At 57.0% G+C, this 14,595-nt stretch overlaps 1 protein-coding gene across 1 annotated transcript in view; it reads right to left on the bottom strand.

Moving 5' to 3' along the window:
• The window catches only part of EPHB3 (EPH receptor B3), a 20,391-nt gene extending 5,806 nt beyond the window's left edge, over window positions 1–14,585 (bottom strand). Inside the window, exons 1-5 of the mRNA XM_007468973.1 lie at window positions 14,434–14,585; window positions 5,688–5,752; window positions 3,794–4,466; window positions 1,290–1,445; window positions 147–497 (exon numbers count right to left, since the gene is read on the bottom strand). Of these exons, the coding sequence (XP_007469035.1) occupies window positions 147–497; window positions 1,290–1,445; window positions 3,794–4,466; window positions 5,688–5,752; window positions 14,434–14,563 (1,375 nt within the window). The 5' untranslated portion in view covers window positions 14,564–14,585. The remainder of the gene's footprint in view (window positions 1–146; window positions 498–1,289; window positions 1,446–3,793; window positions 4,467–5,687; window positions 5,753–14,433) is intronic.
• Between the last annotated feature and the right edge of the window lie 10 nt (window positions 14,586–14,595).

Here is a 14,595-nt window from a genome sequence, read left to right as displayed (position 1 = left end):
GAAGAGCGGGGGGCTCATCACGGGCCCTGGCATCCTTCCTAAGGACCCAGTTCCCATGGGACCCCCGATGGTCTGTGCCCCAGGCAACCTCAGCTCTATGTGGGGGAAGATGACCCAGGCCCTACCCTCCTGTGTGCCCTCCTCACCAGCCTGGTTGGTGGTGATATTCACAGCCGCGTAGTGGGGGGGCAAAGGGCTCTTGCCCGAGACACCGTTGACTGCCTGCACCTCAAAGGTGTAGCGCGTGTGGGCCAACAGATGGCTGATGTGGACCCGGCGTTCTGTGAGGCCCAACTGCCGAGGCACAAACTCCACATTGTCATCACAGCGTGAGCAGGTCGTGGTGCCCCCGGCCCCAAGGCCCCCATGGCACTTCTTGCAGATGACATTGTATAGGAGGTCGTCCCGGCCACCCAGGTCCCGGGGCTCACTCCATTCGAGGATCAGCGAGGTCTCATTCACATTGGAGATCACACCCCGCGGTGGAGACGGCACCGCTGTGGAGAAGGTGGAAGGAGAGGACGGTGAGCTAGGGCCCTAAGACCACCATCTGTCCAGAGCTCCTGCACACTCCAAGCTGCTTCCTACCTCCTTACCTTTACCTCTGCTTTAATATCCTACTCTTCTTCACTGGGCACACTCCTATTTATTTGGCCTTTAAGGCTCAACTTGAGAGGTCACCTCCTCTTGGAAACCTTCCTTGGTTCATTCTCTTCCCATCCTCTGCATTCCCGTAACAATTCCTGGGCATCCCTCCAGCCCAGCACTTAGCACATTATATGGTCATTATCTGTTTCCACATCTGTTTCTCCCACCAGGTTGCAAGCTCCTGGAACAGTGACTGTATCTTTTCCTCCACATCCCTGGCGCCTGGCAATTCCTGGCACTAAAGGCCGAAGCAGGGAAAAAGCAGGACACCAGGCTGCCCCAGGGTTGTGAGGTCCCCTCTCTGGTTAGAGCTGGACCAAAAGAATAGCAGTTCTAGACAGAGGAAGGAGTAATGGACTAGAGGGTCCTAGCCAGTTTCTGATACCCAGCGAGGAGCTAACAAATGCTTATTAAGTGTTGATGCAAGGGCTAAGCCTTTCAGCTCACCTGGCTTCTGGCTCAGGGCCGGTCACTTCCTACCTGTGCCATGTTGACCACAACGTCTAACCCCCCTGAGCCTCAGTTATCCTATCTGGAAAGTGGAGCTATTCATAGAGACTGTTTAGGCACCCCCAGGCTGGCTCGCAGAGGGAAGGCCTGGAGTGGGAGGCCTTCCAGCATGAGGATGCGCGTTCACTCACTGGTACAGGCACTGTCTGCAGAGTCGGAGTCTGCGCGGTAGAAGTTACTGTGGCAGGTGCAGATGCTGGAGGCTGGCGAGGTGGTGCGGCTGTTGGGCGGGCAGGGCAGGCAGGGCCCCTCTCCCTGCTTCGCCTTGTAGCTCCCAGGGGGACAGGCTGGTGGGGGAGAAGAGGATGGATGTCTCACCTCCAACCCTGCAGACTCCAACCTGCCACACCTCTGTGGGAATCTGGCCCTTCCCAAGCACAGGTCTCGGTCCCGCACCTCCCAGACTGCGGAGGCAGTGCTGGTACCGCCTAAGTCCAGCTGCAGCTACAAAAGGCCCTTTTGCCCCGTGGAAACCCCACGTCAGCAGACTCCTCCCCGCCCCTGCCCCGACCCCGACCCCCAACTCTGGGGCCTCACAGACGAAGATGTCAGCTCCATCACCCGGACGGCCTGGACTTGTCGAGGCAGGGATGAGAGGGAGGAGGAAGAGGAGGGAGGGGGACGGGAAGAGACCATTAGTGGGCTGGCAGCAGCCTCTACTCTGCTGGGGTGCCCCCACCCCTCCCTGAAGCTCAAGGATAATTATTCCTGAAGATCCTGAAGAACACCCCAGAACAGCCAGGAGGTGGGGCCTCTGAGTTTCACAGCCAGCCTCTCTCCCCACCCAACCAGGAGCAGGGCAGCAGCTCCTTTCTGCCCTGGGGCAGGGGTGGGTGCTGAGGAGGGGTGAGAAAAGGAGAGAAGGAAAGCAGGCAGGAAGGCTGGGGTCACCTGGAGTTCAGAGGCCTCAAAGCATCCACGAGGGGAACCCCAATCCCCAAAGGGAGCCCAGAGCTCGGTGCCTGAACACCCCTTCAGAGCCTCTATTTGGGCCTGGGCTCTGAAGAGTCCCCATATCTACAATGGCCATATAATTTATTATTCAAACTGCACTATTTTGAGAGTGAAAGCGGGCACTAGTAATAATCACGTTAGCATGACAGGCATAAACCAGGACTGCCCTGGACACACTAAAGCATACGGTCATCCTGACCATATACAACTGCCTTCGGGGAGGTCGTCCGGGGTGTGGTATGCCCAGAGTTGGGTCTGTGCCCTTCTCTGGGGTTTAATCTCCCTCGACTAAGGTGATATTCCATCCCAGCTCTTTTGAGCCAGTGGGAGAGGGGGCAGGGGCCAGGCCAGCCTAGTTGCTATGGGAACCATAGTGCATTTCCTGCTAGGGACCTGCAAAGTGTTAGCCGCTATTCAGGTTGTCAGGCTCATCACCCCCACCCCTTTCTCCACTTAGGAGGAGGAAGTCTGGGGGCAGGTTCCCATAGAGAAGTGGAGAGGGGCAGGGCAAGGCACTGTTCACCTTCCCACGACAGCACCCGACACTGGGCCTCACAGCCAGGTTGGGCCTCCAGCCCCCTTACACTGAGGGTTGTGCTAACAGCCAGCTCCCACCCCTAGTAGCTTCAGCTTGCAAGTGCCAGGAGGGATAACAGGGCAGAGGGGACAGAAGACAAGGCCCTCAGCACCTTGGCCTGCGTGGTACAGCACTGGATGAGGCTGCAGTCCCAGCTCCCACATTCCCAGCTATGAGGCCTAGAGTGCAGAACCTCTCTGGGCCTTCTTATTGGCTAAACAGGAGACGTAGCTGGAATCTACCTTACAAAGTTGTGGTAAGGCTCAGATGAGAGAACCTCTCATGAACAGGTGTTATAGCTGGAAAACCTAGCACACTGTGAGGTCTTATGAGTCTCGGCAAGCCACCCAAGACAGGCCTCCTAACCTCCTCGTCTATGAAACCGGGACCAAACAACCCTTGTCCCCCGTGCATCCCAGGGCTCCCGAGAGTCACAGCTAACACTTACATGGTGCTGTCTTCCCCACGTCCCAGGCACTGTTCCAAGGGCTGCCACGCACTGACTCAGTTAAGCCCCACTACAACTCCACGAAGGAATCCCCATTAATGTGCCCACTTTGCACATGAGGAAACCGGGGTTCAAAGAGTTAAATAACTTGCCCGAGGTCTCACAGATGGTAAGTGGCAGAGTCAGGACTCAGGACTCCAGAGACTGGGCCCCTGACCTCTGTGCTGTAAATACTACTTCTCATGATGCAGACGAGGCCCCCCGGGTAAGGCGGCCAAGCACGAGGTGCCTGCAGCTCTGGGTCCCACCCAATACTTGCAGGGTGAAACAGACACGTGGAGCTGGACAAACGGGCATCTCTGCTGGCCTCCCGAGACCCCGAGTATGTTCTTCAGCTGCCTCCTTGTCAAAGATTCTCCATGTCTTCCCTCCTCTCTCTTTAGTTTCATTTTTTTCTCCTGGTATTCTGGTGTCTCTCCTCATTTTCTCTCATCTCCCTCCTTGCACCATGTTTTCTGCACCTGATACCCCTCCTCCCTTTCCTCCCTCTGCCCCAGACCTGAGGCCAGAGCCCCCTGTCTGGCAGGTAGGAAGCGGTGGGTAGGGGGCAGCGGGCGGCTGTGGCCCAGACCCTCCCCAGGCCAGTCCCCACTCACGGCGGCACTGGGACTCCTTGGCAGCTGGCTCGTGGCCGGTGGCACAGGTGCAGGCACCCACAGGCACCATCCACTCCCCGTCACCGTTGCAGTAGAGCTTGAGGGGTACCGACACCTCCACAGCGTTGGCGATGCAGGTGCCAGGGGCGATGACCAGTGAGGTGGGCTCAGCCCCAGTGAGGGTCTCGGGGAAGAGCGCGAAGCCTGCGGTGGTGGATGCGCACTTCTTGTAGAAGGCACGCACGGAGATGAGCGACATGCAGGCGCCCTGGTCCTGGAAGGCCAAGTAGAAGCCGGCCTTGGAGAGTGGCCCGAAGCTGCGCACCTTGGTGTTGACACGGCCGGCATCGAGCCGCGAGAAGCTCTCATCGGGAGCGATGGTGTCCACCTTCACGTAGGGGTTCTCCATCCAGAAGGGGGAGGAGGCCGAGGCCACGTCGCTGTCAGCCTCATAGTAGAAGAGGTTGAAGGTCTCCTTGCAGGAGCCAGGGATGTTGGGGATGCTGTTGCAGTCACGCACAGTGAACTTGAGCTCCACGTAGACCCGCTGCACGTCCTGCCGCCAGATGAACCCTGTGCGAAGCCAGTTGTTCTGGCTTGACTCGCGCACGTTACACACCTGGTACGTGCGGATGGGGTTCATGGCCTCGTCATAGCCGCTCACCTCTTCCCACTGTGCAAGTGAAAAAGACAGAGAGTAAGCACCGGCATTTGCCGGGTGCTTATCACATGCCCAGATCTGCTATATTTACTTCACAGAGATGCTTCCATGGTGTAGTGGTTGAGCACACAGACTACGTGGGTTCAAATCCCAGTTCTCTGCTTGTGGTGTGACTACAGGTAAGTCACTTAACCTCCCTGTGCCCCCACTTCCCCATCTGTAACATGGTAAGAAGAAGATGTATAAGGAATAAATGACTGTAAATGACTACAGCACTTAGAATGGGGCACTTGATAAGTACTATGTGAGAATGAGCTATAATGTTTATTATCTTTATGCCTCAATTTCATTGTCTATAAAGTGGGACTGATTGCAAGTAAATGAGGCTGTGAGGAATTAAATCAATTTAATATATGTAATGGGCTTGCACCAATGCCTGATACAGATAGAGCAAGCATTCAATAAACTTTGGTTATCACTATTACCATCACATTTAACCTTCACAGCTCCTTAATAAGGTATTGGTTCGGCCAAAAAGTTCGTTCAGCTTTTTCTGTAACATCTCACGGAAAAACCCAGACAAACTTCTTGGCCTATCCAATACATCTGTTGTCCCCACTCCAGAGGAGAGGAAGTCAAGACTCACAAAGGCAGGGACTTGCCCAAGGTCACAGTCAGGTCTGGTGACTAAGGGCCTGTAATATCACCCAAATCCAGTGTTCCAGAACTTAGTGTAGTTGTGAAGGACATCTAGGGAGGCTAATTAGAACACTTTAGAGACGTCAGGACTACAGGAATATAACAGTCAAGAAATGGAGGCCCAGAAAGGCAAACTGTCTTGCTCAAGGTCACACAGCAAGTCAGAGATCTGGAACCAAGGTTTCCTTGTTCCCAAGCACCCAGGAAGGAGGGAGGTGGTCAGGACAGACATGCAAATGGCTGTCAGGCAGGAGAGGGATGGAAATAGGCTGAAGACAGGCTGTGGGGTGGGCAGAGGGAGAATGAGACAAAGGTGGTGTGTATGGGGGAAGGGGGACAGAAGCAGGCTGAAGAATCAGAGATGAAAACACAGAAATGGACCATCAGGCAAAGGAGGAAGGTGACAGATGAAGAGGATGGGGATGCCGCAAGAGGGGGAACTGACAAGCAGGGGGCAGAGGCAGCCCTTCTTGAGCCCTGCTGCAGGGCTTAATTGGCAACCAACACTCGGGAGAAATGGTGGGGAAGTCTTACCCCACTTTCTGGATGAGATGTCCATGCCAACTCAGATGTCACCCATTTTGTATCCATGAGGGTCTCTGGGGGAGCAAAAGGAGAAAAAAGGTCAGGGGCCAAGTTCAGGATGAAGAGAAAGAGGAGGTTGCCCAGGAAAGGCCAGGACACCAGACATTGATTCCCACCAGGTACTCCCACCCCATCCCCAAGTTCCCCAAACCCTCAGCTCCCCTGGCCCAGAGGAGACCCTGCAGCCACCCCCAGAGATGTCATAGCCCCAAAGATGTCTTGTCCGGCCAGCTGGGAGTGAGTGTCAGCTGCTGACCCCAGGTCTGGGTTAATGAGGCAGAAGCCAGGGCCAGTTCACACACCTACAGGCTCTGCTAATCTCCACACAAAGGGGCTGGCAGGGCCTTTATCCTGGAACAAAGGGCCGTGTGCTTCAGACCCTGCTGCTCAGGCCTCCCCTGACTCCACTCCCAGCACAAAGGCCCAGCTCCACACACGCCCAGGGGAAGGGAAGAGCAGTCACAGGCCAGAGCCCACTCTCACCCAGCCTCCCACAGACCACCTCCGGAGGACAGGACAGGAATGCTCTTTGAGGATGGGGTGAGGGCCACCAAGGCCCAGACTAGTTCCTCTAGAGCTAGTTCAGTTCTTCCTGCAATCCTTGGATAAAAGTACTGTTGGCGTACCTCTTTTACAGATGAGAAAACTGATGCCCAGATACAGTACATATAGGGCGTAAGGTAAAACTGTTAGGACTTGAGGTGAAAAGTTGAAAGGTGACTCAAATTCAGGTCTATCTGATTCCACAACTAACCCCTTAACCAGGGCACTCTGACTGCAATATGCCCCTCTGTAAAGGGGGAACAGAGAAAAGCCTGGAAAGCTCCTGTGTATACTTTAAGTCCCAACCAAGATGTCACCTCCTCCAGGAAGCCTTCCCTGAACCACCAAGTCAGGGTTGGATGCCTTCCTCCATGCATCCAGGGCCAGGTGCTTTGGTCATAGCACCGATCCTGTTCGGAGCTTCGGATTTTTTTATCTGTTTCCTTTTGCTCGGCCACAGGAGCCGCCTATTAATGTTTCTGACGTAAACTTGCTCCCCTAGGAACCTGGATCCTGGGTTCTGGCTTGAAAACTCTCCTCTCTGACAGTGTGACCCCAACATTAGACCTAGGAGCAGAAAAGAGGCCCCAAGTCCTTTCCCATAGCCTGGAAGACAGCCAGCAGTTCTCCCCTCAACTCCAAGCTGGAATGGGGCAGGGCTGCCCCAGAACTTCTGAAGGCCTCTACATCAACAATGGGGCAGGCTGGAGGTATCCAGGAAGGGAAAGACCCAAACCCCACAGGCTCCAGGCTTGCGGCCTTCGCCAGTTTCCTGCAGTCTGGGTCTGAGCCTAGGATGGTGGATGAGGCAGCTGTGGCCCCAGGCCCTCATGTGATGCAAAGGGAGCAGCGAGCAGCAGCCATTCACTTTGGGGAGTGAGGCTCCCTCGTCTTCCTGCAGCAGCAGCTGGTCCCTGGAGGGCGCGGCTGCAGGATGCGCTATCCCAGCTTCATCGTCGGTGGCCTGACAGGCCCCTCTGGCAGACAGACAGACACAGACATTTAGCAGGGGGGTAGAGGGGTACGGGAGGGAAGACGGGATGGGCAGAAGCAGGGGCCCTAGAGACAGGCAGGGAGGGAGACAGGCAGGCGGAGCAGGCGGATGGTGGGCGGCACCGAACTGGAGGGATGTGCGGAGCCGGCTGGCTAGGACCAGACAGCCGAGATGGCCGGCGGTGGACTACAAAAGACAGCGAGATGGAGAGACAAGGAGGCCCCAGGAGACAGAGACAGAGAGGGAGGCTGTCAAGTAGCCTCTTCGCTAGCCAGCGGCCCGGAGTACCGCTGTCCCTGGGAGCCGGCGAGCCAAGCGCACCCCCTCCCCCCAGCCAGTCCGCCTGCTTGTCTGCCCGCCGCCCGCCGCCTGCCGCCCGCCGCCGAGCAGGCCAGGGCTCCCACCGCTCCTTCGCGCTGCCTCCCTCCTCCATCTCCCTCACTTCCTTCTGCTCAGCCAGTGCCAAACCCATCTGGAACTGTTTAAACCCAAATATTCAGCCCCTCCCCCCTCCAGCCAGATTCCTCCGCAGTTTAAAACAAGCCCTGAGCCGGCTCGGAGAGGAGGAGTGGGGGGAGGGGGAGGGGGGGGGTTGGTAGGGTAGGATCTTCGTTTCTGTTTAATTTCTGGGGAGCGAGAGAGGGAGGGGGCGGGGATCGGCCCTCGGCCATCGCTCAGCCTTGGCCATCGCTCAATCTCGGCACATTTTTCCCATTAATGAGGAGAGGACTTAGATTTCGAGTCATGTGTGCCTGAGGAAGGGCTCGGTCACCCTGGTGGGGAGGGGGCTTGCTCTCTGGGGGAGGGGAGGGGCCTGCTCGCTTCAGCAAGAGGGAGACCCTGAGGTGCCTGGGTCCCAGCCTCAGGAAGAACATGGGGGGGGTCCCCAGAATCCATCTGTCTGGGGGTGGGGCGGGGAGAGACCCAGCCCAACAGAGCCCACCTTTTCTATGTGTGTGGCATGTGTGGGTGTGGGTGTGTGTGTAGGTACACACACGGGGGTAAAGGATACAGGTACAGGGGACAAGGACAAAAGAGGAATGAGGGAGCAATCTCCACACTCTCCAGCTGCCAACTGCACCCGCACCCTCCTCTGTCCCACCAAGTGGCTGCTCCCCGATACAGCCCCACCAACCCACAAAGCAAGCAGGGAAGTGGCCACCAGGCCTTTCTGGGATGTTCTGGGACTGGGGCTTCAATGCTCAGAAAGAAAGCAGCACCCCTTTCAGGTTTCACAGGGCCGCGGGGAACAGCCACGTGGCATCAGCTGTGTGGCCCCCGCCTGTGCACACACAGACGCACACACAACACCCAGTTCTCAGTGGCTGGGCTCATTCCCGCCACTGGGGCCAAACAGCGACAAGTCACACGTATGGTGGACAAAAACACACAAAGCCACAGCCATCCGCAAACACACACACGGCTTCACACACAGCTACAGTCTGTCTTTGACGGACACACGGATACATATGGTACAAGCAGATCAGTCTTCCTGAGACATTCATATACAATGAGTCTTTCCTACACACAGATTGGGCTTGCCTTAGGCAAAGACTCACAGCCCTCAGATGTGCGGATTTCCTGAGACATATGCATACGTGAGGGCACGTACATTCAACAGTGCGTTCTCCCTACACACCCAACTGCACACTATTGCCAACCACAAGTCACAGTCTTGAGTGTAGTCAAGTACAAACACAAACACCAGTTTCTCTGTACAGACACGGTGACATGCTCTTACACAGTCACACACAACTAGCATCAGCTGCACACGCACAGATGCCCATTTGCACCAAAACATTCCATAGGAGCATGCAGACACAGTGTAAGTATCAATATCTAGAGGTTGTGTAAAGCCTCAGAGGTGCATCCTCCATGCACATCTCACACACACACACACACACACACCCACACACACGCTACAAGCACGTTCTTTCTATGAGGTGAGTTTTCAAGTGGGGTGGAGGAAGAGTTGGGAGAGGGCACTGTCTGCTAAGAAAGCAAAGGTACTGGGGCAGCCTCGGCCAGAGGCTCAGGGAAGGAACAAGCCCCAGACCGGCTTCCTGTGGCCCTGACCCAGGCAGGAGCTGTCACAGGTCACGAAGCTAGGGGTGGGGCAGGGGCATGAAGATGATTCTGGGTGTGGCTGGGTGCAGCCTCCCCAGGTGCAGCCCTTGCCCAAGCAGCAGGCCACTTCCTGGCCAGCACAATGCCACCATCCCCAGCACTGAGCCCTTGGGGAGGGGGTGGCACGATGAAGGCGTTTAGCCTCAGGAGCTTCGGGCAACACATAAGTTGGGGGCCCAGTGAGAGGAGAACTTCATGGGCCCCCAGCCTGTGTCTGAGGGCCTCACTGGGCCGCCCTGGTGCTGGGCGCCTGACACCTGCCCTAGTGAAGGGCCAGGGACACACAACTTTATGGAGCTGCCAGACCCCACAGCAACCCCAAGCCCCAAGTCACACAGAGCACCCCACCTGGGAACAGGCATGCCAGTGAGACCAGAGAATCAAAACAATCTAGAGACAGGAGCAAGAAACGCACCGGCCCAAACTCCAGGCCAAGGACGTTGAGGTGGTGGGAAAGGTCACGCTCCTGGGCTGGGCCAGCAGCGCGTGCAGGGGCAGGAGGACAGAGGGGCAGGGTGCGGGCAAGAAGGCACCCTGGAACCCTACCTGCGAAGAGAGGGAGAAAACTCCCAGTCACCTCGGAGTTGGTCCCCCTCTTCTGCCTGGGGTCCCTACCTCAGCCAGCCAATCCGAGGGATCTGTCCCGCCTTCTCCCATCCTCCTCCCCGTGTGTCGGCGTGTGCACACGCATGTAGCCAACCTGCACACTCAGGGTGGTCAGCCCGGGGAGAAAAGGGTCTTAGGCAGACCCTGCCGTGGGACCTGGAGGGCCACCTCCCTCCCCCTGCCATGGCTCCGAGGGCCTCCCGTCTGGGATGGAGAGGGGAGCACCCAGAACAGAACACGTTGTGTTTCTCATTGTTCCCCTCAGGTCACGGAGATTCATCATTAAATAAACCCGAGACGGAGGAGGAGGGAGGAAGACGCACAGGACGGGAGCCCAAATGCCTCGGTGCATCCACAGCCCCCACCCCAGTTGTGGCCCAGCCAGCAGCCGGAAGGACGGATGAACAGCTAGCTTTCGAGCCCTTCCCTAGGATCCCAGCCACAGCTGGTCTGACCAGGAGTCTGGGGGCGGAGAGGCAACAGAAGACCCGATGCCAGGACCAGCCCTTGGGGCAGGGGGCCTCTCCCACCCCATCAGGTGCCCAGATGTATCCAGTCTCCCTCCCCCCACTCCCAGCTGCCCAATCCCGACAAACCAGTTTGACTCAGCACAACAGGCAGGGCTACAATTTTCAAACTATGCAGGCCTGGTGATTCAGCCTCTTCATGCTGTTTAATTAGTGTAAGGCGGGTGGCGGAGGCCTTGCCCACAGCAGCTTTGGGTTAGCTTGCTGCTGCTGAGGCCACAGTGGCGGCGGTGGCAGCAGTTCTGGTTAAAGGGAAGACAGTGATGGGCAAACTGGTTCCCCCCAATCCCTGCTGCTGTCCCTTGTCGCAGCTCTGAGGTGCCAGCTGAAGACAAACAGGGGCGGGGCGGGGGGGGGCTGGAGAGCCAGAGGCCACTCGAACAAGTGAGGAAGCCACAGAAACCCCAGCCCGCTGTCCCCTCTTAGCTGCCACCTACTCGGTGGTCACTGCTGCTGCCTCTGAGAAAGAGAGGGGTCACACACTGCCTCTCCCCCCGCAGGGCCTGCTTCCACTACAGCAGCAACTCAGCTACAGGGCTTGCCTGGGAGAAGGCTGTCCAGCTCCCCCTCTTACATCTGGTAACTGTTTCTTTTTTCTCAAAAGAGTCTCTTCCCAGCAGGGACCTCCTCATCCTGTCTGAGGTATAAGGACCCTATGGTCCAGACATCCTTCCTATCCCACGCCCCGTTCCTGGTCCGCTCACCTACTAGACCCCACTCCCTGGTTCATGGTCCTGAAGGGGAGAATGGTCTTGGCTTGGGGGACTGGGGAACATTACCTGAAAGCAGAGTGAGCAACAAGGTGGCCCCATTTCCCTGTGAGTGAGGGTAAAATCGAGGGCAATTTATGTGTGTGTTTGGTGCGGTGTGTGTGTGTGTGTGTGTGTGTGTGTATGTGTGTGTGCAGGTGGGAATCAATCAGAGGGCAAGGAGAGAGGTGTTTCTTCAACCAAGGAGGATAAGCAAGGACCCTGGCTCCATCCTCATGGAAAACTGATGAGATATTTGGATGCAGAATCTTCATGAACCCCAAGTGTATAGGGAGGAAGAACAACCAGGTGCTAGACAGCATCTAATCAATGAGACCATGAGGGACAGCACCCACAGCTCAAGGACCCTGGGCCTAAATATAATGACCTCAGAGTCCAAGAGCCTAAAGGCTCCCTAAGGCCAAGGGCAAACCAAATCCTGGCAAAACCAAAGGGAAGGCTGGATGGAGCAATGGAGTGAGATCCTCCACCCATAAAGCTTGCGGGGCTGAAGAGAGCTTCAGTGCTGGGCGTCCCACCCAGCCCTGTCCTCTGGCCACAGCCCAGGACCCCCAGGTCCACCCATCCCGCCATTGTCGCTCCAGAATAGGGATGGGGTACAGGCAGGAGTCAAGGACAGCTGTCTCCTGACCCAGCTCTCTTCCCATCACATCCTTTCCCTCCCAAAGCTGGAAAAAGATGGAGGTGGGGGAACAACTTCCTCCCCAGATGAACTCTTCCTCCTCCCATTATTGCGTCCTCTAAGCTCCCTCCAGCAGGGCAAGGGTACACACCAGTTTCACTTTCTGGTGCTCCCCAAGGAGCAGACCCTAGAGTAATAATAATAACAGTTAATCCTTGAATAACAATGGCTGTGCTAAGCACTTGACACACATTAAGGATTCAATCTTCATAACAGCCTTAGGAGGTGGGTTCAACTACTATCCCATCTCACAGTGAGGGGGAGCAGGAGTGTGGTTAGGTAGACCACTGGGCTGGGGTCAGCGCCCTGAGGCGTCATCTCTCTTTTTCCTTTCATTCTCACACCAGCGGAAGACCCAAAGTTCTCATATATGGCAAAAGTGAAGGAACTCGTGAAAGCCACACTTGGGAGGCACTGCTACCTTCCTAGGGGCACCCCACACTGGCCTGGCCTCCCAGCCACCACCCACCCAGCCAGGGAATAGCCCCAGATCCCACTTCACAGCCTGAGGGAGGAGGGGACAGAGTAGGGACAGTGGCCCCACTGTCCTCTCTTTCCTGGGCTGCTACAGCTCATCAGGCCTCTGCCTCCTGGTCAGCCCCTCGGGTCCTGGGCCTGGAGGCCTGGATGCCAGCTCCCAGCTAGGGCCTGGAAGGAAGAAGGGAGGGAGGGAGGGAGGAAGGGAGGGGGAGAGAGAGAGAGAGAGAGAAAGAAAGAAAGAAAGAAAGAGAGAGAGAGAAAGAAAGAAGGAAGGAAAGAAAAAGGAACAAAGTCAGGGAGGGAGGAAGAAGGGAAAGAGGAAGAAGGGAGGGAGGAAGGAAGGGGTGACCTTTTCAGGTATCCCTTGCTCACCTGACCCAAACCACGCCCCCACTCCACTCTCAGAATCAGCACCCACCACGCCCCACAACAAGGGCTCTGGGGCCTGGCACACACAGTCCTGTAAGTGCGTGTGCCTGTGTTGCCTCTCCTGGGCTAAGACACAGACCTGGGAACTCCAGCAGGCTCCCTGGCTCACACCCTTGAGGCAATCAACAACAAAGCTCCACACCGGTTTCTCACGCCTGTGATCCTATCACACACATGTGGGTGAGCGTGCACAAGCGTGGGCACGACCTCGGTGTGTCTGTCTGGATTTGCATGCGTCCACCCGTGTGAATCAGTCTGTCAGCACCAATGGGCTCAGAGATAAAAGACTTTCAGAAGAATGTATTTTTTCCCCTGGAGAAAATGAGAAAGAACCAGAGAATGCCTTTCTCTCAGAACTCTGTTCTTTTTTCCTTCCAACCTTTAAGTTTACCGATTGTGAACATATGACCAAACCAAGTCACACGGAATTCATGTGTTTGTTCTTAAACTAAGAAAGTGACTGGATTTGTTAAAGATACCAAATATAAGTACTGCCTACAATCCCAATTTCCCCCAAATTTCTGTGGTGTCCTTCCCTCCACCTTAAGGAAGGTTTTTCTTCCCTCATTTAATGGCTCCAAAAATTTTGGGAACTGTGCGTTTGTGTCTGCATCTGTCTGTCTGTCTATTGTTTAACCAGTGTCAGTGCCTCTGTCCCCTCAGGCTTGTGTCAAGTGGATGTGTGTGAACTCTCCCACTGGGGCCAAAAACACTTGGGCTGTCCATCCAAGCACAGTCGTTTGGAAGTTGGAGCAGTCTCGGCAGGTTTCACAGAACCCATCGAGAGAAGCCCGGCCTTTTCCCACCGGCTAATGCGTAAGGCACCGGCTCCGGCACTACCTGGGACAAGCCCCGGAACCTCAGGGGTTCGGTGGAGACCCCAGCACACGGGGTGTCCTGCTAGAAGGCAGAGGGGGTGCCGCAGAGCCGCTGCAACGCCGGGTGAACACAGCACCTTGTGGGTAGTTGGCGCTCGTAAACCGTAAACAATAACAGGCCCCCGCCTCTCCATCCCCGCAGCCATTCCCTGACAAAGCGGGGTGCACGCACTCACACTCTCACAGATCACTCCAAGGGGTTCCGAACCAAAGCCGCCCCTCAACCTGGGGAGTCCCGCTTCGCCTCCACCCGCCACAGCCCCGCATCAGCCTCAGAGCCCCCGCCTTGCCTGGTGGGTCGCCCACACTTCCTTGCCTCCAGAAGGTGCCCAGGGCCCCGCTCCTCTGCCCTGAGTGCGGGGTACTCCCTCAGAAGCTCACGGCCGGGCCATGACTTTCGGGGACGCTCTCCCGAGTCGAGCTGCCCGCGTTCCCGCAACCGGCGGACTGCCTGCCACAGAGGTAGCTGGAGGCTCCGAGGCGGCGCCGAGAGCGTCCTCCCCACCCCATCCTCCGGACCCTGGAAAGGGCGCGGGTGACCGAGCCTCCTCCGAAGTGCGCCCAGCCCTCATCGGACCAACACCTTAGACCCTCCCCGGCCCACGCTCGGGCGACCCCGGACACCTTAACCCTTGGACGTGCCCCCCGACGCCGCTCACCTTCCAGCGCCCGGCAGCCGGAGGGCAGCAGCAGGGGCAGCAGCAGCAGCGGAGAGAGCAGCGGCAGGAGCCCCGGCGGCGGCGGCGGCGGCGGCGGCGGCGGCGGCGGCGGCGGGCGGGCTCGGGCCATGGCAGGGGCGGACTCCGGGAGCCGAGCCGAGC

The sequence above is a fragment of the Lipotes vexillifer genome, unplaced genomic scaffold (genome assembly GCF_000442215.2).
Source record: "Lipotes vexillifer unplaced genomic scaffold, Lipotes_vexillifer_v1.1 scaffold263, whole genome shotgun sequence".
Taxonomy (NCBI): Eukaryota; Metazoa; Chordata; class Mammalia; order Artiodactyla; family Lipotidae; genus Lipotes; species Lipotes vexillifer.
The sequence above is the reverse complement of the archived record's forward strand: the minus strand, read 5'-3'. Positions and strand labels throughout refer to the sequence as shown.